Source organism: Motacilla alba, chromosome 13, assembly GCF_015832195.1.
Source record: "Motacilla alba alba isolate MOTALB_02 chromosome 13, Motacilla_alba_V1.0_pri, whole genome shotgun sequence".
Lineage (NCBI taxonomy): Eukaryota > Metazoa > Chordata > Aves > Passeriformes > Motacillidae > Motacilla > Motacilla alba.
The window spans coordinates 4,135,114-4,159,290 of record NC_052028.1 but is presented as its reverse complement, the minus strand read 5'-3'; the positions used below and the strand labels follow the sequence as shown (position 1 = coordinate 4,159,290).

The 24,177-nt window shown below is 44.5% G+C and overlaps 1 protein-coding gene across 3 annotated transcripts in view; it reads right to left on the bottom strand.

The window, feature by feature from the left end:
• SLIT3 (slit guidance ligand 3) overlaps window positions 1-24,177 on the bottom strand; it is a 475,720-nt gene that overhangs the window by 31,967 nt on the left and 419,576 nt on the right. For all 3 annotated transcript variants that reach the window (XM_038150223.1, XM_038150221.1, XM_038150222.1), the window contains 3 exons: window positions 23,650-23,747; window positions 17,474-17,613; window positions 3,078-3,171 (listed from right to left, as the gene is read on the bottom strand). In XM_038150223.1, the coding sequence (XP_038006151.1) occupies window positions 3,078-3,171; window positions 17,474-17,613; window positions 23,650-23,747 (332 nt within the window). The remainder of the gene's footprint in view (window positions 1-3,077; window positions 3,172-17,473; window positions 17,614-23,649; window positions 23,748-24,177) is intronic.

Below are 24,177 nucleotides of genomic sequence, written 5' to 3'. Positions count from 1 at the left end.
CAAAGAAATAGTGTCAATCAAAAGACTTTGTGAGGGGAACTGGCAGCATTTAATCCTGTTGTTTTTTATTGATCCCTGCAGTCCTAATATAAAGTGATGTAATAATGAACAATGTGCAGTTCCTTATTTAGGGCTGCCATGCATCAATTTTATGATGTGTATTGGCTATCTCAGTAATGACAGAACCACCACTTTTCTCTGCGGGGCTGCATTAAATCAGCATTTTAAGCTGTCAGGTAATAATTCCAAGCTTTAGAATAATAAAGTATATTTATATCATGCTCCAACATCAATACAATGAATGGAAAAACATGCTCCTTTCTTGAAGTTATTTTTTGGAAGTAATTTCATTGTGTTAAAGACTGTGGTTTTTTTGTTTTGTTTTGTTTTCTGGCATACAGAAAGCTACTCTTCTTCTATATAGTAACAGCATACTAAAGATGTGGAGGCTGGAAGGGAGGAAAGCCACCTGCAAATTTAACTCCAGAAGAAAGAGCTCTGTGCAGCCAAAGGCACACTGAAAGTTTGCTTCCAAGCTTGGCTTTAGAAGCATGGAATTCCTTTTGGGTCAGTCTTCTCTGAGCTCTTAGTGTGTCACATCTAAGCTGAAGCTACCAAAAATGCCTGCCTGAAGCCCAGCAGGTGAGAAATTCAGCCCCATGAGTTCTTCATCTGGACTCCTCCTAGAAACTCAGGGTCTGTGCCATCAGGGAATGGTGGCATGGTAACGCCATCCTTATCCCACAATCCCACACATGCCAGCAGGGGACTGAGGGTCAATCAGTAAAACTCTGATGCAGTAAAGAAGGTGGCAAAGAAACCTTCATGTTCTGATCCTGGTAAGAGAGTAATTTACGCAATTAGATATCTCATTTCCCAGGGACCATCTGACACCACTACAATTGAAATCTTGTTTTCTCTTACAGCCTTGTAGTGATGGCAACATTCCCAGTATCACAGAGAGCCTAAAACATGTCCAGTGGTATTTAAATTGTTGGCCTATCTGAGGGGATTTGCATCTGCATGCACTCAATGTCTGTTGTATTAAAGCTGTGAATCACAGCTTCTATCGCAGGGCCAGAAAGGAATTTCCCTCCCCACCTCAATAAATAACTTGGCTTCCTATTTTTTTTCCCCTTTGTCATCTTTTCTTCCCTCCGCAGAGCTGCAGACTGACCAGAGCTGAGGGCAGGACAGACAGACTGGTGTGTCCTGCTCCCATGCCCAGGGCACTCCTGCCAGTGACACTCCCTGCCTCTGAAGCAGACAGGACAGACAGGAGCCAGACTCCTCCTGCAGGAGCATCATCCTGCACCACCAGGGCATCAGGGGACCAGCTACAGCATGGGAGCACAGGCTGCTGTTTTCAGTGAGCCCCAGCAGCATCCATACATCCCTGCACAACTGCTGAGGGCTCACTTCTGAATGGTTTGGTGCCACCAAAGTAAGAAAAAAATAGCAATGCTTGGACACCTCTACATTCAAGGCTCCTTCACCTCTCATGTTTGGCTGCTAGAAAGCAAAATGGGACAGAAGGAGTAAAGAAATAAAGGTGTTTTCTGTAGTGTTCTATGAATAGTGGGAAGAATAACACAACAAAGAGTAGCAGAAATATGCTTAAAAGCAGTTATTTAGCTCCCCTCAAGGGCTAGTGGCCCTACTGTGAAGAACACTTTTCTTGCAAGCATGTGAGGAAAAGTATCTTGTTTACTCAAATTGTTTGGGTGGCAGGAATGACAATGCTTCCAGCAAGGGAAAACCATTCAGGGCCACAGCTGCCTGCGCCCCTTCATGCTCTAAAAGAAGGCAATTTGAGTTACAAGCCTTCACCTCATAACATGATGTAGCTACTGAAGGTAGCTGGATTAACCAACTGATGGATTAACTGGGAATGAAACCTGGAAAGAACATCAGGGATTATTCATGCACTGGCTCACACCTCCTTGTCTAGTGTCGACACATCAGTTCAGGAACCATCCTCATCGTTTAATAGCTTCATCTTCTTCAAGGTTTGGAAACATTTCTATCTGGAGGCTTTTCAGCCAAAAGAAAGGCTTGTGTTGTACTGTCTGACTGTCTAGCAGAGAGTCAGCTGCCCTTGAGATACCTACCCTCTCTAAGATTTTGGGTCCTTTCCTTCTAACTCTCCTGAAATGTCCTGTGTGTCAGTTTACACTGTTCTGACATGCTGGCTGCTTCACAGGACACACTCTGGCCCCAGCTGGAAGCTACCAGGAGGAACAAAGCCTGCTACCTTCCCTCTCCTGGGCATGGGACAGAACCCCAGGAGGGAACCAGTGAGCACCCAGGGCTGCACTGTGCCCGTGAAAACAGCCTTAGGGAAGGTGCAGAGAGCAGCTCACTCTGCACTGAACCCTCTTGGATTTATCTCCAGAGATCTTTTCCTGACAAGGTTTTCACAGAGCTGGACTTTCCTGCTGACTGTCTCTATTTGCTAAATTGCTCTGCAAGTCCCTCTTCAGACAAGCCATGAACACTGTGCACCTCCCACAAGTCCACAAGCCCAAAGCTCCAGGTGCTTTGCTGCCATCCAGAACACGAGGCTTTCTCTCCCTCCTGTGACACAGTCAGTGTCATTCCCAACAGGAAAATGCAAACACAAACGTCACCAAACCCCAGATGAGCCAAGCAAAGCCAATGGAAAAGGCAGCTCCTGAGCTGGAGCCATCCAGCTCTAGATCTGTTCAGGCTCCTGTTACACTGCTTGAATTTATAAGTGCCCTAAGGATCACGTAAGGAAACTGTCCTTGGTTTGTGTTGTAGGATAAGGTACTTTTCAGTGACTGTTCCATAAATTCTCCTATTGCCATGCTCTATTCCAGAATAATTCCTCTGCTCTGAGGGTACATCCATTATTTTCAGTAAACCACAGACAGCTAGGAAAGTATGTATGGATGCATTAAAGTTAAAATGTGGCACAGACTGAAATGTATATAGTCTTGCATTATTTGTGTTAATTTTGGTGGTTTTTGCTCCCCACTCACTGCCAGCACAACCCCAGTCAAGCCAATGGATGAATGTGCCCTCTGTGCAGAGACCAACACACACACTCTTACCTGATTCCTTTGTCCAGGGTAACACATTTGGACTCATGCTGGCAGGGATTCAGATCAGGAACACAGTGGTTAATCACCTCATCACACAGTTCACCTGAGGCAAAGGAAAAGCAAAAAAGCTGTGACACAGCTTGAACAATCCTGAACACCCATGCTGTCCAGGGATGGCCAATCTCCCAGAGTGGAGACAGCTCAGTAGTTCAGCAGGAAGTGACAAAATTGCTTGTTGAGGGCACATGAGACTTCATTAAACCAGCTCCTTTGACCTACAGTGACCACACTGTTTCTATCACACGGGTTTGAAAGCCTGGTATAAAAAGCACTGACGTATGAACTCCACTTGGAGACAGACAAGGGATCAAATGGGCAGCTCCTGACCCAGAACCTCTTATTTCAAAGCAAGAAAGTGACACAAAAGTGAAGTTGCTCATTAGACCCTAACATTTTCACACGGGCACATATTTCAGCCATGGTTAATACACTGCCAAAGAAGTTGATTGGACATCATTCTGGGAAAGAACAACAACCCACAAACCCTCCCCCCAAAACCTCTGTGACTCTCCATAATAGGAACCAGCTTTAGGACTGCATGCAATTATAAAACATTCACTATTTATAAGAGAAGTACTAGCTCTATTGTGCTCACAAGAGATGATGTCTTTTCAGAAAAAAAATCTACCTCATGTAAGCCCAGCTCAGCTGTTTCTAGGTCTGGTGTGTAACATGCCACGAACCTCCCTGGATTTGTATAAGTTTTAATAATTAATAGCTGTAGAACATTCAAACCGTGATAGTTTATTTAAATACAATCCTTCTCTGAGTCCTAAATTATTAGGTCACACTTCAGTACCCCAGGATTTGAGATCCAGCCAAAGACCACAGAGATCTTTGCCTTCCCTAGAATCACACAGAAACCTATCCCACTCCTCCCAAAGCCTTGCAGGAAAAGCAAAGGTCGGATAATCTCAACATGGAGCCCCCCAAAAGCTGCAGTCCCAAAGCCCCCTGTGCAGCTCCAGCAGAGGAGCACATCTGCAGGGTTTCAAGGTTACACACGTTTTCTGTGCCTGTACATGGTACACAACATCACATAAGCAACAGGCCATGGGAACAGTGGGGAAAAAGGGTAATGTGGGAGGCACTGGTGGGCTGGCATTGTTCTGGAAGGTTTTCATGGAGCTACAGCTCCACCTGTCCTGGGAGAAATGCCATTTTCAAAAATCCTTACATTTCTCTACACTCTAGTGGTTACAGAGAAACACTTGAAAACACAAGCCAAGCAAACACAAAGATCAAAATTCAGATGGAAAATGCAAATCAGAACCATCCATCTTTTATCAGTTCCGTGATCTGGTGAGCTGTTTGAGAACACAGTTTTGAGGATGACTCTGGTGCTGGTCGGCGTGGTTTGTTAACTCCCCCAGGTGCTACTGCTCTGTCAGGTTATTCCTCCCACGTGTCCAGCCTTCCTCTAGTACAATCTTGTACACAGCTCTTGAAATGACTCTTCCTCTTAGAATGGAAGTATAATATGCACTTGCCAAAATTACTCAATTGTGTTTTTGTGTGTTTCAAACATGGAATGTGTCCTAGATCTGCTTTCGAGAGCTGTCAAGTGTAAATGAGAGCAAATCCAACCCATGGGTGGGGGCATGGCCAGCACAAACCCCATCCTCGTGGGCCATACACACCCTCCTGCTTTGTGCTGGGCTGGGCTTGGCACTGCCAGGGGAGTCTGGCACGGCATCCTGCAGTTTATTGTGCACAGCAGCAGCTACAGGACCAGCAATTCCACCTGGAGCCAAGGAATACCAGGAAGCCACCACTGTTAAAGGCTACCGAGTCTTTTCACAGCCCTGGACAAACCCTGTGCAAATATAATGAGTGTATCCAGCTCAGGAAAGGGGATGTGCCAAAGAAACTGAACACTGCAGATGCATGGGAACCAAGGAACACATCTGGGCTTGGGGTTGGCCACTGTACTTTGCTGCTCCTCAAAAGCAATGAGAGATGTTCAGTTCTTATAGCTGTGAACACTGGGGACACATTCTGAGGTGGCAGAACTGGGACAGGTCTGTTTACTGCCATCCCCAAGTCCACGGGCCACCAACCCTCCCAAAAACTAACAAAGGCACTCCCTCAGACCTGAACATGAGCAGGTCAGACCTCGCTACAAAGCCTGGAGAACTGCCAGTTTGTCATCTTGATATTCCCCATGTCCCTCGTGTGCTATGGATCTTATGTGAAAATAAACATCAGAAAAATTAACTGCCTGATGACATTAAAAGAGCTCAAATGAGCTAAAGCTGGAAATAATTTTGGAAGGCCATCTAATAAGTAAAGAGAGTGTGGATAGATGCCTTTAACTGTACTTTCACTAAAAATGGTCAATGCATACTTTTGAAGTTTCTATTTTTTTCTTTTGTTTTGTTTTGAAGCAAAGGAAACAGGCTTTAAAAAAATATGAACAGTATCAAAACTCTCAAAGGAAATAATAATTCTTCTTTAAGTATTCTTCTGAACAGTCTTGACAAGAGCTTAGAGATCCAGTAAAAACCTCCCCAAATGTCAAATATTATGACTCACTGTGTCATTCTGAAGACACCACTATCAAAATGTAGGAGAATTCTAGGCTAGGTACCAAACACAGCATCCAAAAAAATTATATTTTTCATGCAAAACTTGGAACATTTAGTGATCCTTCCTGTTATTTTTCCCATCTATCACTCATTAGGGAGCTCACTTGGGAATGCCTTGCAACTAGAGCAGCCTCATCTCAGGAAGAAAATACCTCTTGGTCATTATTTCAGGCTCCACCAATGTTCAGTAGATGCTGCAGAAAGCATGCCAGGGAAATAAAACACTTTTTGAGAAGCAAAACCCAAGGCACCAGCTACACAATGTCTTTCTCATATTTTATTCGCTCAGAAAATTATCTGGGCCAAAAAATCTGCCCTCAGACCTGAGAGCTCAATGTTCATTGGTCGCTTTAATGTCAGTATCAGAGGAAAAATGTGATCCTCTTTTTTTTTTTTTTTTTTTGGAGTGACACAGGGCTGCTTCTCTGTGCAGCAATTAAAGGTCTGGTCCAAATTTCTCACTGGATAGTTATGTGAACCTAAAAACAGACTGGACATTCATCTTAGGCCAACTCCTAGCAGCACTGCTTCTCTTTGTGGAGGATATTTGATCATGCTAAAACAAGAGAGAACTTCAGTGTAATGCTTTCTCAAGTGTAGAAAACCATCCAACCTCCCCATCTTCCTCTCTCCTACATGTTCTCAAATCACAGCTCTAATTTGGGAACGCACAGGTCTCTGAAGGGCTTCTATAAAACAGACAGGAAAACCACAGCTACATTTCTTTTATAACCAGTTAAACAACTCTTTTAATCCCAAATAATGCTTTTGTTCCATCAAAGCACCCTTGTTCTCTTTAATCAAAGCGGAAGAGAATAGGTAACATGCAAGCAGATGTTGGACAGATGAAGAGAGCAGTCTGATATACCACAAAATATTGCAGCTTTCAGATTAGAACCAAGTTATAATGACAGGTGGAACTTTAACAGGTGGATGTCCCTTTGCTGCTAACTCATAAAAAAAAAAAAAAAAGAAGGAAAAAATATATAGAGAAAAAAAATCCCTGAATAATATCCAAGGAATTCTGCTCCTTCAAAACCACCTCCCTTGTCACCTTCATTGACATTGTCCTAAAGAAACACAGGATTTTTTGGTTTTTTTTTCTTTTCTTTTTTTTTGCCTCTTGCAACATTTTCCTGCCCTTATTTTTCAACAGAATCATGAATTTCACGGGGCTTTCCACAGGGCTCATTGCTTATGAAGAGCTGCCAAGAAACACGCTCAGGCTTTTCTGTAGCCTTCCCCACATCTCAGAGCAAAGCCAAAACAACAATAGGGCAATAAAGATGACTTTTACACACAGTTTAATAATCATCTATCTTTTTTCCGTTCTGTGCTGTCATGAGAGCAATTTATTTCATGCCCCATTAGACTTTTAAAACCAGGATCCAAGCTACACTATTCCTCCCTAATCAGTAAAAGAGAAGCTGGATGCAGTAAAAGTATTTTACTTATTTATCTTTAAGTGAAACTGCAGTTCTGAAAAGACAATGTAGAGCAGCAATTTGCAACCAATGAGTTCAACGATTTTTCTTTTGTTCCATGTGTCAGTTGGGTGATACTTTGCTGTAATATACTGACAAAACAACATAGAAAATATCCCCATCCTTAATGCAAGAGAAGCTTTAGTAGGGCCTGCAGGACTGGCAGTAAAAATGCTGTTGAGAATTTCACAATATTACTGGAGAAAAGGAACGTGCTTATGGTGAAGGAAGGATGGAGAAAGCTTGGCCTGCATCCACAGCATGGAAACTTTTCCAGGCTGCACAGGGTGAGTGGTTAAATAGTGTGTTGCAACATTCTGAACTCTGCCAGGTAAGTCTGAATGGAACTTGTCTCTTTGCTGCTAATAAAAAACACCGTGCTGTTTCTTCATAGGAGATTACTCATTTTATATCTAATAAATTGTATTGGAAGAAATGTTTGCTCTTGTTTTGTTTTCCCCTTCTCTCTGTTCAGTCATTAAAAAGAAGTCAGTGCCAATTGGAATTTTCAGAACACTGAACCTAAAAATGGTTGGATGGAACAGACAGGGTGTTCCTCCAAGGAAGTAATTCAGTAAAGAATGTTGTTGATGTTTGATGAAAATGATTTGAGGCTCATCTAAGAAAATAAAAAAAATTTTTTTTTTTACTTCCAAACTATTTCAGCTTGCAATGAATAAATGAGAAACTCTGAAAATCCTTCAGCAGCAAATGCTACTATGTTAGATACAAAAACATAAAAGAAATCACCTGAAATGCACTGTAGCAGAGTAAATTCTGCATGATCACTGAAGTATGCTCTTGCTTGACAAACACAGCCCACAATACTTAACAGGCAAAGAGTTACTTTATGCTTTTCCTCCTGTCTTAATTGTTAAAAACACTAAAGTTTTCACTTACCAGGTTTTGACTGGTTAAGTGGGAACCCTTAAGTTCAATTCCACACGGGGATTCACACAGTGTTTTGTTTTTCAGATTCAAGGAGCAATTCTCCCTAACCTTAAGGTTCAACAAAGGGAGCATGGGTAAAACCAGATCTGGGCAGGGAAATAATGATCCTTTCACTGTTTCAGAATCTCAAAGAAAGAATGTGTTCTATGCACTGCTAAAGTATGAAAAACCATATTCAACACCCCAAATGCCACACAATACAGTGTGTGAAACATTAACTGAACCAGACAATTTCCAGTGCCCCTTCAAGGTGGTGATCTGCCTAAAGCACTGTTCCTCAGAACCACTGTGTCTGGGGAAGATCTTCATTTTTGTGGACACCCAACATTTTTGAGCAGTATTTATTCATATGGATGGACTCCTCTGAGGATCAGTTCAGCTATCCACACAATCTAGTGCAGCAAGTGATGCCTGAGATGCCACACGTTATCTGAGATGTTCCTTCTGGGCTGGCAGAGAGGACACGCTGTGTATTCCTGCTGGTCTGAGCAGGGAATGGGGCTGGAGCCTGTTAAGATGCTTTGTCTCCAGCACTCCTTCCTCCTGACTGCTCCCTGCTCCCAGGGAACTCGCAGAACTCCCAGGCAGTCCTTCATGGACTCCTCCAGTGTGGCCCCTTCCCTCAGGCTGCAGCTCTCCAAGAACTGCTCCAGCCTAGGTCCCTTCCACAGCACACAGTTCTTCAGGAGCTGACTGATTTCCTTGTTTCCCACTGTGTTTCTTGACAGACTGGATTTAATGACCCTCAGATCCCACTTGAGGATGAATTCACTCTGCTCATCCTAAAGGACAGCAGTAGCTGACATTCCACTTTCTTGCAGACATGCTGCGTCCTGGTGAACAAGGAGGAATTTTCTGGTATCTCTTATTGCACAAACATGACACTTTACATTTCAGAGAGGGGAGTTTGACCAGAGGAGATCCTGGAGCTGAGCACTCCAGCCCAGCAGGACACCCACACTGAGGCTGAAGACGGGCTGCAGCACTGCCAGCTGCTGTGCTATTTCCTCCCAGAGGGTCAGATAAGAGTCCAATCTGATAGCAATGACATGTGCTTCTCTCTTCATAAAACAGGGCTGGAAATGGGCTTAGGCTCTTGAACTAAGCCCAAAACTTTCAGGTCTTCCAGCACTTCTCATTCCCAGTTACACAACTGGGAAATGTGGGTGCCCTTTTGTGTTTCATGTAGAAAGCAAGTACACTTCACATCTGCCAAGTAACTAAAACTGAGAAACTTCCATGTAAGGCAGAACTCCTTCAAATAAAAAGGAAGAAAACACACTAAACTCTGACCACAATTTTCTCTGCCTTGAGGAAATTATGGCTGAAGTTTCAAAATTTAAAAGGAATTGATAGCTAAGTACTTGTTTAAGCCTTCAGCATTTATTAGGCAGTCCAGATCCCTGTGGAACCACAAGGCTGAACCACACCAACTCAAACCTCCTTGTTCCTGTAGCAAAAACTCAGGGGGAAAAAGCAGCTTCAGGGCCATGATCGCCCTCAGCCTGCCCAGGGGTGGCTTGGGGACAGAGCCACACAGGTGCCACATGGGTGTCACAGCAGCCAGCCATGGAGGCTCCAGGACAGAGGGACAGCCACAAGCCCCACACAGCTGGAGCTGCCTGGCTGCAATGATGCAGCTCTCCCTGCAGCTCTCTGGCTGCATAGGTGCAGCTCTCTCTGTCACTTTCTGGCTGCACTGGTGCAGCTCTCCCTGCAGCTCTCTGGCTGCACTGGTGCAGCTCTCCCTGCAGCTCTCTGGCTGCATTGGTGCAGCTCTCCCTGCAGCTCTCTGGTTCCACTGGTGCAGCTCTCCCTGCAGCTTTCTGGCTGCATTGGTGCAGCTCTCCCTGCAGCTCTCTGGTTCCACTGGTGCTGGGCTCTCCCTGCATCTCTCTGGCTGCATTGGTGCAGCTCTCCCTGCATCTCTCTGGCTGCATTGGTGCAGCTCTCCCTGCAGCTCTCTGGTTCCACTGGTGCTGGGCTCTCCCTGCATCTCTCTGGCTGCATTGGTGCAGCTCTCCCTGCATCTCTCTGGCTGCATTGGTGCAGCTCTCCCTGCAGCTCTCTGGTTCCACTGGTGCTGCTCTCCCTGCAGCTCTCTGGCTGCACTGGTGCAGCTCTCCCTGCATCTCTCTGGCTGCATTGGTGCAGCTCTCACTGCATCTCTCTGGCTGCATTGGTGCAGCTCTCCCTGCAGCCCTCTGGCTGCACTGGTGCAGCTCTCCCTGCAGCTCTCTGGCTGCACTGGTGCAGCTCTCCCTGCAGCTCTCTGGCTGCATTGGTGCAGCTCTCCCTGCAGCTCTCTGGTTCCACTGGTGCTGCTCTCCCTGCATCTCTCTGGCTGCATTGGTGCAGCTCTCCCTGCATCTCTCTGGCTGCATTGGTGCAGCTCTCCCTGCAGCTCTCTGGTTCCACTGGTGCTGCTCTCTCTGCATCTCTCTGGCTGCACTGGTGCAGCTCTCCCTGCATCTCTCTGGCTGCACTGGTTCAGCTCTCCCTGCATCTCTCTGGCTGCATTGGTGCAGCTCTCCCTGCATCTCTCTGGCTGCACTGGTGCAGCTCTCCCTGCATCTCTCTGGCTGCACTGGTGCAGCTCTCCCTGCATCTCTCTGGCTGCATTGGTGCAGCTCTCCCTGCAGCTCTCTGGCTGCACTGGTGCAGCTCTCCCTGCAGCTCTCTGGCTGCATTGGTGCAGCTCTCCCTGCAGCTCTCTGGTTCCACTGGTGCTGCTCTCCCTGCATCTCTCTGGCTGCATTGGTGCAGCTCTCCCTGCAGCTCTCTGGCTGCATTGGTGCAGCTCTCCCTGCAGCTCTCTGGTTCCACTGGTGCTGCTCTCTCTGCATCTCTCTGGCTGCACTGGTGCAGCTCTCCCTGCATCTCTCTGGCTGCACTGGTTCAGCTCTCCCTGCATCTCTCTGGCTGCATTGGTGCAGCTCTCCCTGCATCTCTCTGGCTGCACTGGTGCAGCTCTCCCTGCATCTCTCTGGCTGCACTGGTGCAGCTCTCCCTGCATCTCTCTGGCTGCATTGGTGCAGCTCTCCCTGCATCTCTCTGGCTGCACTGGTGCAGCTCTCCCTGCAGCTCTCTGGCTGCACTGGTGCAGCTCTCCCTGCATCTCTCTGGCTGCATTGGTGCAGCTCTCCCTGCAGCTCTCTGGCTGCACTGGTGCAGCTCTCCCTGCAGCTCTCTGGCTGCATTGGTGCAGCTCTCCCTGCAGCTCTCTGGCTGCACTGGTGCAGCTCTCCCTGCATCTCTCTGGCTGCATTGGTGCAGCTCTCCCTGCAGCTCTCTGGCTGCATTGGTGCTGCTCTCCCTGCAGCTCTCTGGCTGCACTGGTGCAGCTCTCCCTGCAGCTCTCTGGCTGCACTGGTGCAGCTCTCCCTGCAGCTCTCTGGCTGCACTGGTGCAGCTCTCCCTGCAGCTCTCTGGCTGCACTGGTGCTGGGCTTTTGCCAGACAGAGTTACCACAGTGGGACACTCCAGAACAGAGCCCCTAATCCCTAACAGGGAACTGGGCTCTGAAAGAGCTGCAGAACTCTCAGATACCATCGACCACAGGACACCACAGGGTCCCCTACGGTAAAACAGATCTTAGCCTTCTCTTCCAAACACATCAAACCAGAAACAGTGCCTAGCTTTATTTTATTACATTTATTTTGAGAGAGATTTTTTTTCAATGATACAAACTACTTGCAGCATTTTCCCAGGGAAGCAAACTATTTTAAAACACTTGCTCCTGCCCTCTCTCTGCCATGGGTTACTGGGTATTTTAGTAAAGACCTATTTTCAGTAGTGGAAGCCACAATTTTTTTTTTTTTTTTGGGTTTCACAACAAAGAGGTGAGGGCATTGTTGAGGCTTTTTAGAATCTTTGGCAAATATGAATATATTTCCTGGTTTTTGGTTTTGGGTTTCTTTTTTTTTTTGTGTGTGTGTGTAAGTGCTACATATTTCTGCGTCTGCTAAAATCAGACAGGAGGAGGAAAAGTCATAGCAAACAACAAAACCAAATAAACCAGCAGGCAAAGCACCAAAGCATTCAAAGCACCCAGGGCATGTTTGGTGCAGCCCATTTGCTCCTCTCTGCATGTTTGGACCCCTCTCCACATGGAGGCACAGAGGACAGTGAGGCTGAGGACAGGATCTCTTTGGAGGGATGAGATTCTGTGTTTGAGTAGGACTATGAGCAAAGCAATGCTGGGCTGAAGGAGATCTGTGACAGAAGTGAACAGGAAAAAGGAATGGAAGGGGAAAGTTCTCTGAATTTTGCCCCACATTCCTACACCACAAAGCTGAAGGGAAAACAACGTTTGCATCAATAGCTGGGGAAAGGCCATGCTGCAGCCAAAAGGCAGAGATTAGGAAAATACAAAAAGGGCAAGAGCCAGGGTGACTGATCTAATGCATATCCTTCTCCTTTGATGTCCCTATGGATGTTTCTTTTTGAAGGGAAGGAGAGCCTACAAAAGTGCAAGGAGAAGCTGTAAACCACCAAAAGTCCCAACAGGTTGTAAACCAGCCCCAGACTCCTCAGAGCTGGCTGGATTTGGGTACATGATTGTCCTGGAGGAATTACATGTTTATAACTCAGCTTCAGGATTAAAATAACCACTGGGGCAGAGGAAAAATAAGACATCAGCTGACAATTAAAGCCATCAGGACTCTGCTACAGCATGAGTATTGGTTTGGTTATTTAAATACATGCAACAAATATTGAAAATATTGATTTTAAGAATGGTGAGGAAACCTGGTGATGGTGGCTACAGGTTTGAAGCTTTTTTATGGCATTCAGCTGTCTGCCTCCTCTCAGTTTTGTCTTCTTTAACTTGCATTTACTACTTCATGGAATCCATTTGTGATTCCACATTGTTTTAAAGTTAATAGATGGAAAAGAACTAGGAAGGAGGTTATTGTGTGAGCGTGGGCTGCTTTTTGGTGTGGGTTTTTTTCTTTTTTTAAATGAAAGTGAAATGGGGCTGGAGTGTGGGAAATTCCTTCCTCAGCAGTCACTTAACAAACTGGCCATTTTTCATCTACTCTGAGTCGGGGGAAAGACTGTCAAAGAATTTGAAAAGAAAACACTGCAAAATCTTATTAATTGCAGAAAGATTTTTGGCCTTCATTTTTCCAACCAATGAAAGCAAAATTCATGCATCATAATTTTGGATATTGTTCCCTAAAAAGGCTATAACAAGTAACACCAGGCAGACAGCAGATAGAGCAGGAACACACCAAGGTATGGAAAAAACCAAAGCCTGGATACTGTGACTCTGTCAATAGTCAAGATTTTCAACACGTTCATTTTTAATTTGTATTTCATTTAGGAACATAAGATTTACTCTCATGATTTAACCATTACTCAACTAAGCCGAGGGGGACCCTAACTATTTCTTACAGAACAACACACAGACACACTCTTGGATCTTCTTCCCTGCATTCAGACTATTTTTTTTGTATTACAGCATACATTTGTTCTATAAATGCAGAGTATCACTGCACTGTTAGCAGCATTGTGGCACCTAAGAGCACAGGGGTGATGAGGGATTCAGGCTCCCTGCTTGGCAGGGGAGAAAAGCAGGAATCTGCAACAATTGAGCTGGGCACCTCTAAGCTCAGGTTACTGCAGACATCCCAGGCTGTGAGTGCAGAAACAGCTCCAGTGCAAGACAGACCTCTCCTGACTGAATGTGGGGGTAAACTGCAGCTGAGAAATCCCATTTGTACATAGAACCCACAGCTCTTGCATAATTACACTGATACAAATGGATGGTCTGGATTTGTTCAGCCACAAAACTCTGCCAGTCAACCTTTCAAAGAAATTTCGATTTTCCATACAAGCATTGGTGAGGAAAAAAAAAGCAAAAAAAAGCTTACTCTGTCAGCCTACTACTTGTTAACAACAGAACTGAGGATACTATTTGGGTACAACATAAAAGAGATACCACCTACATTTTCTGCCCTGCTAGATACAGCCTGGCTGTGGATGTTTGTGTCCTTTCAGGCATTGAGAGGTCATTGTCCCCCAGACTACTTCACAGGAAAACTGCTCCCTGGACTGTACACCCCTGCCTTTCTTGGCTCAAAGAAAGAGATCAAATCCATACACTTGGCAATGCTGGAGCACACACAGTTTGGTAACTCAACATTTAGCACCAGAGAGAGGCAGGTACCTCAAAACGCAGCTCTGAGCACTGGAATAAGCACTCCTGACCCCTGGAGTGAACTGCTTTCTCTCTGAACTCTTGGCCTTGATACTCTGTGCAATACTGAACTCATCTGCACCTTCCTTTTCTTGGTTGTTTTTAACAGATACTGCCATAGTAGTGTCAGATATTCCTTCAGTACAAAAAGGTTCATCTGAAGAGAATATACCTAGAGATGCCCTGGATGCCACAGGGGACTTCAGTCCAACTCTTTGGCCAGCAGCTCCCTCTCTTTCCAGGTCAGACACACACACCATTTCCAGGTGCGCTGTCATGACCCCTCTGTGCTTCCATGGCATTTCCTCCACTTTTGTTCAGTTGGTTGAGCAACTTCACAGGATGCCCCATTTCTTGTGTTTGGATTTAACTTGTAAGGACTCCCAAAACCATTGCTCAGGTTTGCTTGGCTTGTGTGTACTTTTGTTTGGCTGATGGCTTCAATTCTTCCAGCCATTTTATGCTGCTCCCTGTCGTGCTCCGAGGCCAGGGGAAGCTCTGAGGGACATTTCAACCCAGCCAGCTGCACTGCAGTCAGTCCTGCCAGGTGACTGATCAGGTTTGATGAAATATTCCCCTCCAAAATGGAGGTAAAGCAGGTTAAGGCAATTTTGGTGTCACAGTTCACCAAACTCTTCCTATTTTAAGCAACACGACCTGTTGAAACCCTTCAGATTCTAATTTAAGCAACACCCCTATTTTTGCAACCTTTTAAATCTATGATTCATATTGTATTTTCTGGAAGTATTTCATTCTTTTCTTCAAGAATTCTTTGTTTGCTTTTTTTTTCCCAATTCTAATAAGCTTATTGTCTGCACTATGACAGCACATTTTGTGTGGTTGTATATTACCCACATAGCAACAGTGAGCTCTGGTATTTGATAAACTCCTGCTAGTCAGTGGGGGCACAGCATCAGGTAAAAATAAAAACCAAAGCCAAAAATCAACAAAACAAAACCCACTGGAAGTTGAGTAAAAGTATTTCTAAAGTATCACATGAGTTCCCTAGCCATTATCCAGATGGCCACTTGAGAAGAAATCTCAATCTAGTTCTTTCCTACCTTTATTGTCTGGAAAAAAAGATTCTGCAATAATCCTGTGGAAAGGAAAGTGCATTTGCATATATGCTGGATTCAGTTCCTTGCTGGATCTGTCTTTTCTTGGCTGGTCAAATCCATTTCCTGTTGTAAATGTAAAGACTCTGCCTCCTTGCCTTGGGTTCTGTTAGAAACCACCCAAGAGCAGCTGACATAAATAGTGCACGAGTAAGCACAATGGGCTCAACATCCTACAAGCAAAACTCTTTACTCTGCTAAGCTGAGTTTTTTTAGGTTTTGGCAGAAATATCATTTTAGAGACCCAATAAATGTACATTTGAGTCAGAAGGCTTTTCTCAGCTGAAGATTTGCCATGGGCCTCCTTTGTATCAGCCACAAAAGTATTTTAAGAGTTTGGAAATTCTAGAAGCTTTCCTCCTGCCTTACTCAGCCACTCAAGCTTGATCCTCATTAAATCCCCTGACATGTAATATATTCCAGCATGCAAGAAGCCCTTCATTGCTTCTCCTTGCTCAGGAGGCAATAACCCCATTTCAAAGGCTGGAGCAGGAACTCCTGCAGGTGTTTCCTCACCCTCCATGCTGAGCCAGGAGGGCTGGGCTGTGTGAATGAGTCCATGGAATGCTCCAGAATGCCTTGAGCAAAACCATTTTTAGATTCCACTTAGGAGAGTCTCTGCTCTCAGTCTTAGGTTGGAAATGGGGCTGTGTATTCTATTCCTATCTGTCAGAGCTGGGGCAGTTCTCTGCTGTTCATGGGGCAATTTTCTTTATCTCTCCCACAGCCAATCCTCCCTCCAGGAGATCTCTGCTGTCCATGGCCACTGAGTGTCCCTGCATGGCTGATCAAATTCCATCATCCCATGGGAGATGCTGAGCCCAGGGCAGGAGCCAAGCATTCCTACCTGGATACAATCTGAGCCTGGAACACCCCAGCAGCCTTTGCCCACTGCATTCCCAGAGGAGCAGCTTTCTTCTGCCTGCATTCCCAGAGGAAGAGCAGGCCCATCTCCAGCAGCCCTGGACCTCCAGAGGAAAACTCTACCCTTGTCCAGGATCCCTGCTCCAACAGAACCACAGCTGGCACTGCAGGAGGGCTGAGCCACCATGGAATGGCCCTGCTGCCACCAGCCTGACCCACAGGGGTCAGCTCCTGTTCTGACTCTGACAGTGTTGTTTTGTATTACTGCATTGTTTATTTTATTTTATTTTATTTTATTTTATTTTATTTTATTTTATTTTATTTTATTTTATTTTATTTTATTTTATTTTATTTTATTTTCTCCCCTAAAGAACTGTTATTCCTGCTCCCATATCTTTGCCTGAGAGCCCCTTAATTTCAAAATTATTACAATTCGGAGGGAGGGGGTTTGCATTTTCCATTTCAGGGGAGGCTCCTGCCTCCCTTAGCAGACACCTGTCTGTTCAAACCCAGACACTCCTGCAGAAGGCTTAGGAGGGAATTTATCTGCAATGCAGGCCAGTACTGGAGACACTCGTCCCATTTGTGACCCCATCACCAAGCCCTGTGACCACGGACCCAGCAGCTGCCCCTGCTCCCTGACCTGGCTCACTGAAGACAACACCTGAGCCTGCAGCCTCTTACAGAGCCCTTGCTCACCCACCTGTGAAATGGAGACCAGGAATTTAGCAGCACATCAGGCTCACTGTATTTAACACATGCAGAGTCCTGCACCTCAGGTGAAAGCCGTGCCCTCTAAGCCAAGGCTTTGCAAGGTTCAGGACAGGTGTATATCAGGCTTAGTACTGCGAATGTACACACTGATGTAGACACTTATCTGATCCCCTAAATACTGTTTTTAATGTATTTTACAATAAGGTATCAATATTTTGACTCAGAAAAGTGGCCATGTTTGTAAGCCCATATATTGCAATATTAGTAAAATTAACATTTTTCCCAGAAGAGATTCAGATTGTTTAGAAGGGGACTAGATTTTCAGTTAATTATATGCTCATGCACTAAATAAACATTATTCAGTTTGGACCCTTCCCTTCAGGCACTCCTCCTGGATTCCTGTTCTCTGGTTGAGGCCCTTTCTTACCTGTGTAATTAGGAGGGCAGAGACACACATAGTTGTTGATTCCGTCCACACACGTAGAGTTATTCTCACAGTCATTATCTTCACAATCATCTGGGTTTATTTCACACCTCTCCCCCTCATACCCAAGAAGACAAGAACAGCTTTGGAGAAAGAAAAACAAAAAAAAAGTTAGCAAGGATCTAAAGGGACAGGAGGTTTAAGGTATGAAAATTGAAATGAAAACTTATAAAAGTCAGTTGGAGCCAAGTTCACTGCTGCTGTGAGGCATAGAGCAATTTAACCCCAAGTGTTTGGTGGAAGATGCAGTCTGATGGCTCCTGAGGTCATGTAATTGTTTACACGAGACAAAAACCATGCTCAGGAGCCAGCCTCTGCCATGCCCCCTTTGCTTCTTTATTGGTAACTCTGGCCCTCAGCTGAAGTAAGCTGCTCCAGGGCAGGAGAGTAAACATGCATCACAATATTCAAATCCTTGGCCTCCCTGTTAATATTTTTGTGAGATGTGGACATCTGCCTGCTGAGGACTGCACAATCACAGGACAGCTTGGCAGCCCTTAGATACCTCAGTCTCTTCAAAGAACAGCAGCTTGAGTTCAGTTTACAGACATGAGCATTTTCTTCTCATTACTGCTTTGTCACTTATCCAAACATGAAATGTTTGGGAATGATTGCTTTTAAAAGTGCTGTAAGACTTCAGCTCCCTCAACATCTATTTGGAGAAGAGCTGATGATGCCCAGATAATTCAACTAAAACACAGAGCATGGCACAGCTAGTAATGGTTCTGTGAGGATGTGGACACTAGTGAAGAATAATTGCACTAGGCATTTTATCTCACAGGAGTGTGATGTATGGTCCCTAGAGGGAACATAGAAAACTAAATGGTTGAAGAACGGCTTGATTTTTTTTCAATCTCCATTTCCTCTCTACATCTAGAAGCCATGGTTACAAACAGAACCTTTATATTTTAAACTGTCTGTAAGTGATGAAGAGGTGGAAGGCAGAGTTTCCTAAAAGAGAGTCTAAATGCAGGAGTTAAGTGCTCCAGTAATATCAGGGGTTTCTGAGAAGCCAGCAATGATATTTGAAATGTCAGTTTTGAAGTGCCAGCATTGCTGTTCAGTAGTCACAGAAAGGGCTGTTGGCAGTCCCAGTCCAAACTACACATTCAGTCTGCTGTTCATTTCCTTTCTTATGCAGGCTCTGGTGGCAGAAAAGAAACTGAACAAATAAAAAGCACTACTGATTGATGAGGATGAAAACCAGAAAGCACTACAGCAGTCACACTAATTGCCATCCACTGCTTTTGGAAACCAGGAGGATTTCCAAGGCAGACATAGCTGCAGGGTGCTGTTTCCTGCTCTGACAGACAAAGAGGACCTGAGGTGGTTATCCTGCTTTATGCAGGAGATGGGGAAAGCCCTGGGAAAAAGGAGCTCTTCAGAATCCCTGATGAAAGCTGCAGGACTTTCCCTTCCCTTCCTCCTGTGTGCCACAGCCTGGGCAGAGTGCAGAACTCCCAAGGGAGGGATGGCACAAAGCTCTGCATCCATCCTCAGTAGTTCCAGGCTGGATCATGAGGGTTGGGTTAGATCCCTCATGATGTGCAGTCTCAGAATGGAGTAATAAAGAGGAGAAGAAATTGGAAGGGAATGTGTCTTGAGCCACCACAAGAGGAAGATCTCCCAGATGGGTATGGAAGAGGGACACTGGTCACATTCAGAGTCATCTTCATTCTGCAGGGACCATCCACAGGTCATGAGGGTTAGAAAACCTTCACCATGAATAACCAAAACCAAACTGCTCCAATAAATCCAATTTAGGGCACAATAAATCAATAAGGAATATTTTCTCTTCCTGTCTCAAGCTCATTATTGCTAATGAAACATGTCCTCTTGCTGACCCAGAGCCAGAGGAGGCAGAAAGAAGAGCTGGCACACCATCTTTTGTGGCAATGCAAGTGTCAGGGAGGGGTTTAAAGATATCTAATTAAATACAGTGATACATTCATCCTGTCTTGATTTTTGATTACAAAACCCCATTTTCAGGGGTTTATAACTCGGTCATAAAAATATGCTCCGGGCTGCAACTTGGAAGACAAGGTCTCAGTTTGGGAACAGAAATTTTTGTCTCCATTTAAAGAAAAGCAACAAGAGTGGCTTTGTGCTGGTGATTTTTTATGTGAACATAACACCATTTTCCTTCCACAAAAGGATTGGGACTGCTTGGATGTATGCAATTAAAAATGACATTATTAAACACTATCACAGTAATGGCTCACAGTGGAGATACCATTAGTAGCAATTCATTTGGGATTGTTAACATAAATTGCTCAGAATTAGGACACATTCCATACTCAGGGAAATGTCAGAATAATTGATGACATTTGGCTACTGGTCCTTATGTAGTATAGGGAGTCTTTACATTATTGCTTACGTACAATTCTTTATTTTGATTTGCATTCAAATGTACCAGATATGAGGCCTGAAATGAAAAGATAAAACATACAACTTGGGACCTGGATTGAACCACATGTTGAAAGAATTGCAGTTTGGGACTGTTTGTATGTACTATCCCAGAAAAAGCTTAGAAAAAAAATGAAGTCTGCTGAGTGACTGGAAGGTCATCAAACTTGGGTTCCAGCTGACCGAGGGAGAAAATGAATTCCAGAGACAATGATGAAAACTTTGCAGTGATTCAGAAGTGAAGCAGTGTGAGACAGCATTTCATGTGAATGTTGGAAACAATGGAGCCATGCAGGAAACAACAGTGTTTTAATACAAGTCCAAATTCCCTATTCCTCCTGTTCAGGGATTGGTGTTGTGTTCTGACACAAGAATTACATAACATCCCATTATCCTCATGAAGTTTCAAGGGAACACAAATGGCATTTGGGGTAAAACATTTTGGGGTAAACTTTTGGACTCAAAGCATTTTTTAAGTTTTCTTTGAAGCTGGCAATTTTTAAAGTTTACTGTACTACTTTTTTTTTAATAAACTCTAATGAAACAATTTAGCATCTGTTTATTAAAATAGATATCCAAACAGTGTGTCAAGGTTCAAAAAAAATGCTTTTAAATAGATATAGTAAATTCTTTCAGGAATATTACAATTTCATGGTAAAGATGCCTTTTATGTCTAGATCCCAATGGAGTAGCCTGAAAGTCTGGAAGTGCAATGTTTTTCCTTGAACTAGGCAGAATTAACACTAGGCAGTTAATCAGTTCCAGGATTTTACATTTATGAGGGCACTTACAGTTTGTGGAAAATGCTAAAAAAAGCGATCTGGGAACCGGAGGGGCGTTTATATGGGAAAAAGTTAAAATAACCCAGAGCCTTTGTGTCCCGGCACCGCAGGTTAGTGGGGATCAGCTGCTGCCTGTGTGCAGCAGAGCTGACAGCTCTGCTCCTGCCAGAGCCTCCCTTCCACACGTGCTGAACCACCAGGACATGTCTCACTCGCCATCTCTTTCATCAGCCTTAATAAGTGACTTTTTGGGCAACCTTTTGTCAAGGCAGGCACAGATTAGATCAGCAATGCAAAGGGAGGAAGAACTTCACATTTCCACCCCTCTGAGCCGTACCGTGTCACTTACCTACTCCTCAACACAGAGGTCACCCCTACTTGAAGGAAGAGAATATGAAAATGACTCAGGATTGAAAAAGTGCAAGGGTAAAAGAGGACAGAGTAACTCCAGCTGAGCCTTTGCCCTTGGCTATCCCACCAGGATCTGCCATTCCAGCAAAGCTGAGTGCCTTGGGCCCCTGCTGCTGACAGCCCTTGGGGGCACCAGGCACAGCGGGGGCGTTGGGCTGGAATCTCAGTCATAACTAAGAGCTTCCTGTCTTTGGGGGGAACATCACCACCTTAGCATTATTTCAAATGGTAATTTTCTTGTCTTAGGCCACAGAAACTTGAGAGTTAAACAGCTTGGCATTTCATAGGGAGAGAACTTTGGCTTAAGTTTCCTTTTTACAAGAGTAAAGATTTGACAAGTTTGGCAGCAGGGCTTGTGTATGAATATATTTCCCTAGGGAAGAGAATATACAGAAGATATAATTTCTTTTACAGGCCACACAACAAAAAAAAAATCCAAGGAGGCCTCTCATGAAAATGTTTCTGACATCCGCTTCCTCACAGCACGTAACGTAGGGCAGTGTTTTCCCATCCTGGTGAACACAATTTATATGCACTTAATATGACTGCTGCCATCCACTGGAGAGATTTCCCACCAAAAAACCCAACCCAGCCAACCAAGTTCAATCTTGAAATGTTTCTGTATCTTCCTTGTCACTGACTGTTCCATCTCCCTACCACATATCCCTAAGCCATGCTAAAGCTCCACAGTCCTGCAGGGCCACAGAGGTTATGGACTGACTGAATTAAAAACAAGGAGAAAATGGAGCTACGCATGTGCTGAACATTCAATTTGATGCAGCAGGGTTTTGATGAGATATGGTTTTATGTGTCTTTTATTAGACCAACTGAAACTATAGAAATAACTATAAAAAGCAGAATCCTTCCCTAAAAAGCCTCAAATGTTGTTCAGCAACAAAACCACCCCTGCAGTTTTATAAAGGATCTCAAAAACAATGCTCATTTGGAACTGAGGCAAAGCCTCTGAAATTGTAAAATTCATTCAATTCATAAGAGAAATGCAGAAGTAGCTCTCAATTCAGGCCATTCAAAACTCTTTATCTACTACCACAGAACAAGAGAAAAATGCTAAAGAAAAACCCAATCCAAAATATATGTTGAAGGCTCTCATTCTAGTATTATGGATATTATAAAATGTTTTACTACTGCATTTTTAGTATCAGCTATATTTTTGAAAAATGGATACTGAGTGACAAACTCCAGATATTCTAGTATGGTGCAGTTTTACATTGGCACAAGCTGGAAAAAGCTTGAGTGACCAGAATGGAAAGTGAACTGAAGTCCACCAGACCATTAATTCTCTCAAGCAGAAACTGAATGTGAGCTTTTACTCCAAAAATTGCTGGGCCTGCTAAAATCTGAATCAAGAGGAGGTAGATCAGATCAGATCAGAGGAGTGGTTTCACCACAATCTACGGAGTCTGTCGAGCAGAAGGACCACCTGGACGTGCTGTGACCTGCTGAGCCACCCCCTCCTCTCCCACCACCATGACCCTGCTGACACATCTTGACTCAGGAGACTCCTCTGCTCAGGGGCTGCCACAGGTGCTCCAGCTGAGCTCTGAGCTGCCCCCCCTGGAGATGGGGCCATGCCTGCTCCTGTTCTCCACGCTGGAACACCTCCAGCTGCTGTTCATTACAGAGCCTGGCAGTGTCTCTTCACCCCCATCAACCTGTGCTTTCCCACTGTAACATCACCAGTGTCCTGTGCTGCATCTGCTTCTGGAAGCAGGGAATTCTTGAGGGTGGGCACAGAGAGAAGCATTGGGGCATTTCTTCTGTTTACTGCTTCTTCTTTTGCAAGAAACAGCATAAACATGGAGGAGCAAATCTATGAAAATTCTAGCAGTTTTTTTAAAAAAGAAACTTTCTATCAACTTGAATGACAACGAGTGACCAAAGGCTCAAACTTGTATTTTCTTAGCTGTGAAGAAGTGCCTGCAGCAGTGCAGATCTCCCAGCTATCTCATTAAAATTTCTGGACTTCTCTCAGAGTATCCCCACCTATGCTAGATCTTTGTTATAAGGGCAAACCGAAATCCACAATATCCAGCTATCTATCCAGCAGAGGTTATTCTCTTGCAGGCACAATGCTTAAGATGTGGCAATCTCCCCGTGCTTTTTAATTGTTTCTTTAAAGCCTGTTTGTCTGCAAGATTCTTCAGTATGAAAACATTTTGGATCTGGCTGTCAAGCAACAGATGCTCACTTTACAAATACAAAAACAGCTTAGATGTGAGCCTGAAATGCCCCAAGGAAAATTAGGATACAGATAACACAATGCAGAACATAGAGACTGCTCAAAAGCTCTTAAATGTATATTGCATTATGAGGAAATAAGGAGGCCTGTTTCACAGGAAACGATATGTCACACCAAGGAAACCAAAGCAATAGTTTAGTATGGCAAATGGAAATGCCACATGCAGCAGTTTCTATAAAGTAGCTGTTACAGTTCATTAATGCAAAGCAGAAACACATTAAATTTTATCATCTCATTTTCAATGAACTTTGTGCTACTACCTGAATCCATCTTTATTTGCCTCCGTGAGGTGGCAGGTCCCTCCATTCTGGCATGGATTCTGAATGCAGGAATTAATGGGCACACTGCAGTCTCGACCCTATTTGGGAAAATTCAAAAGAAACAATGTTAGTAAGACTCATGACATCTGAATCAGGGTCTCTTGTTCCTTCACTCTACGTGGCACCACTTACAAGAGGTCTGTGGTCTTCAGACCCATGACATCCCCTCATGTTCTTTATTGATGATCAGATTTATTCATTACTTCAGGGAGAATTTGGCAGGGCAGCTGCTTTATCCAATGGGACTGGTGGGTGTCTCAGGATCACTTCAGGTTCAAGACTGTAATGAACTCTTTCACTGGAGTGTTTTAAGGAAACAGCTGGTTTCACCATCATTCCAACACACTTTAATGTTAGTTACAATGAAAATAATGACTCAGGACCAAAGGTAAGCAGAAGGCCACACACAGTGAGCACAGGCCCACGTGGAGTCAGCACTCACCAACTGCATTTACCAGGCACTCAGTT